At 51.8% G+C, this 2278-nt stretch overlaps 1 protein-coding gene across 1 annotated transcript in view; it reads left to right on the top strand.

Moving 5' to 3' along the window:
- The first annotated feature begins 2224 nt into the window (after positions 1–2224).
- Positions 2225–2278, top strand: part of NUS1 (nuclear undecaprenyl pyrophosphate synthase 1 homolog (S. cerevisiae)) — a 26563-nt gene continuing 26509 nt past the window's right edge. The window contains 1 exon segment of the mRNA XM_010861959.1: positions 2225–2254. Within this exon segment, the coding sequence (XP_010860261.1) occupies positions 2225–2254 (30 nt within the window).

Here is a 2278-nt window from a genome sequence, read left to right as displayed (position 1 = left end):
ACCTGAGTTGGCCATGCGGAGAAGAGACTGATGGCTCTCACCCTGGCAGAAGTGGCAGACGGTAGGGCAAAAAGGTGAGTACAGCAGAGAAATGGGGCAGGTGTCCTGTGAACTATGTAGCCAAATTTCAAAGGGACTCTGGTGTGCGGACAGCTTCCTTAGCAGGGCACCTTGGAGCCACGTAGCCGACAGCACGGCCAGTGAGGAAGAAGACTGCAGGCTTTCCCCGCTCCTTCTTCGCTGCCCATTACCAGAGGAGCAGGCGCAGAGACCAAGAGACGTCAAAGCAGGAAGTGCCTGCTGCCCAGCCCGCACTTCCTTGGGCTGAGCTGCCAAAGGGAGGAAAATTCTGAATGAACAGGAAGTTCAAGTTTTAAAATAGGATGAAGAGAGTCTTAGAAACGAAAATGAGATTAATTGAAAAAATGACAATGACTGCATATTAAGTCATGAAGCCAAGATGTTAACAGATGTTTCCCAGTAGGAAAAGAGGACCTGAAAGAACAAAGATTAGGTAGCTATCACAAAAATGCAACTGTTTGATTTCATATATAGGCTGTGTGTGTGTGTGCGCGCGCGCTTATTCACTCAGTTGTCTCCAACTCTTTGCCATCCCATACACTGCAGCCTGCCAGGCTTCTCTGTTCATGGAATTTTTCAGGCAAAAATACTGGAGTGGCTTGCCACTGCCTACTCCGGGGAGCTTCCCGACCCAGGTTACTTACATGTATATATAATATGCAATTATATAATACATAACATGTAATAATATTATATCTAGACCCACATATAGGAATGAGAAGTGCTATTAATAGAACCATAAAATTTATGAGGAGCCCTGAGATTTACGAGGGAGTGAGAACTTAAAGCTAGGGAATCAGGGAAGTTTCACTGAGGAGGCAGGCTTCTTGGAGGATGAGACTTGAGAAACAGGTTGGGATTTAGGCGAGACCTAACAGGGAAACAGGAATTCAGGAGAAGGAAAGAGCTTGTGCAAAACGGGTAAAAAATGGTACAGAGAGCTGCAAGGAAGAACAGAACTGGCCTAGAGGACCACTCTGTAGTCCAGATTGCCTGTGAAGGGGAGGATCCTGCTGCACGGGCAGTTTACAGCAAATAGAGGTGGTAACTGAGCTCAGTTGTGCTGGTAGTTAATAATCGTTGAATGAATGAATGAATAAAAAATGACCGGAGTTGCCAGGCGACAGAGCCTCTTTTTATGTATTGTTCGGAGAAGGCAATGGCACCCCACTCCAGTACTCTTGCCTGGAAAATCCCATGGACGGAGGAGCCTGGTAGGCTGCAGTCCATGGGATCGCAAAGAGTCGGACATGACTGAGCGACTTCACTTTCACTTTTCACTTTCATACATTGGAGAAGGAAATGGCAACCCACTCCAGTGTTCTTGCCTGGAGAATCCCAGGGACGGGGCAGCGTGGTGGGCTGCCGTCTATGGGGTCGCACAGAGTCGGACACGACTAAAGCAACTTAGCAGCAGCAGCAAGCAATGAACAGCCTGTAAGGATAAAGTCTAGAGTGGAATAAGTGGGCAGAAAGCATTGAGTTTCAGGGACATTACTAAATATCCTCATTGTCTCTCTTGGAAGAATTAGCCTCGGCTAGAAGAAGAACGAAGTACAATAGCCAGACCTCTCTATGGGGCACAATTCCCCCTCTTCAGGCACTTCCTGACCTCCAGCATCAACACTTGCTGAGGGCTACTTTCTACCCCTAGGTTCTTTCTGGTAATTTCCAATCCACTTGGGCCATTTTTACTCTTTGGCAGCCGTTTCTGGCGGGGCTGTGAGAAGAGACAGACCGCACGAATCGCCCATTCCAATCAAGAAGACGCGCGCCAGGCGGGCGACTACTCCTCGGCCTCCACACGACCAGGGGGCGCTCTCGGCCTTCGGTCCAGTTAGTTCGCAGGCCCATGCCCTCCCTCCCCGCGCCGGGTTGGGCCACATCCTCGGACTCAGAGGTCGCGTCAGAGTTCCACGTTGACCAATCACGACTGTCCATGTACTAGGTGGGGCGGGGCTGCCGAGGCAAGAGGAAGATGGCGGCGGGGGCGAGGTGAGGTGTTGGCAGTAGAAAGGGGGATCGGGTGCAGGGGGCGGGGGAACGCGGAGCGATGGCCCGCGCCGGCCGCAGAGCCGGATAAGAAGCGGTCGCGCCGCGGGTGTGGGAGGGAGAGAGGAGGGCGCCCGGGCGCCGCGAGAGTATGACGGGGCTGTACGAGCTGGTGTGGCGGGTGCTGCACGCTCTGCTCTGCCTG

The sequence above is a fragment of the Bison bison genome, unplaced genomic scaffold, assembly GCF_000754665.1.
Source record: "Bison bison bison isolate TAMUID 2011002044 unplaced genomic scaffold, Bison_UMD1.0 scf7180017864473, whole genome shotgun sequence".
Taxonomy (NCBI): Eukaryota; Metazoa; Chordata; class Mammalia; order Artiodactyla; family Bovidae; genus Bison; species Bison bison.
Note: the sequence above shows the minus strand (reverse complement) of the source record. Positions and strands in the feature narration are given on the sequence as shown.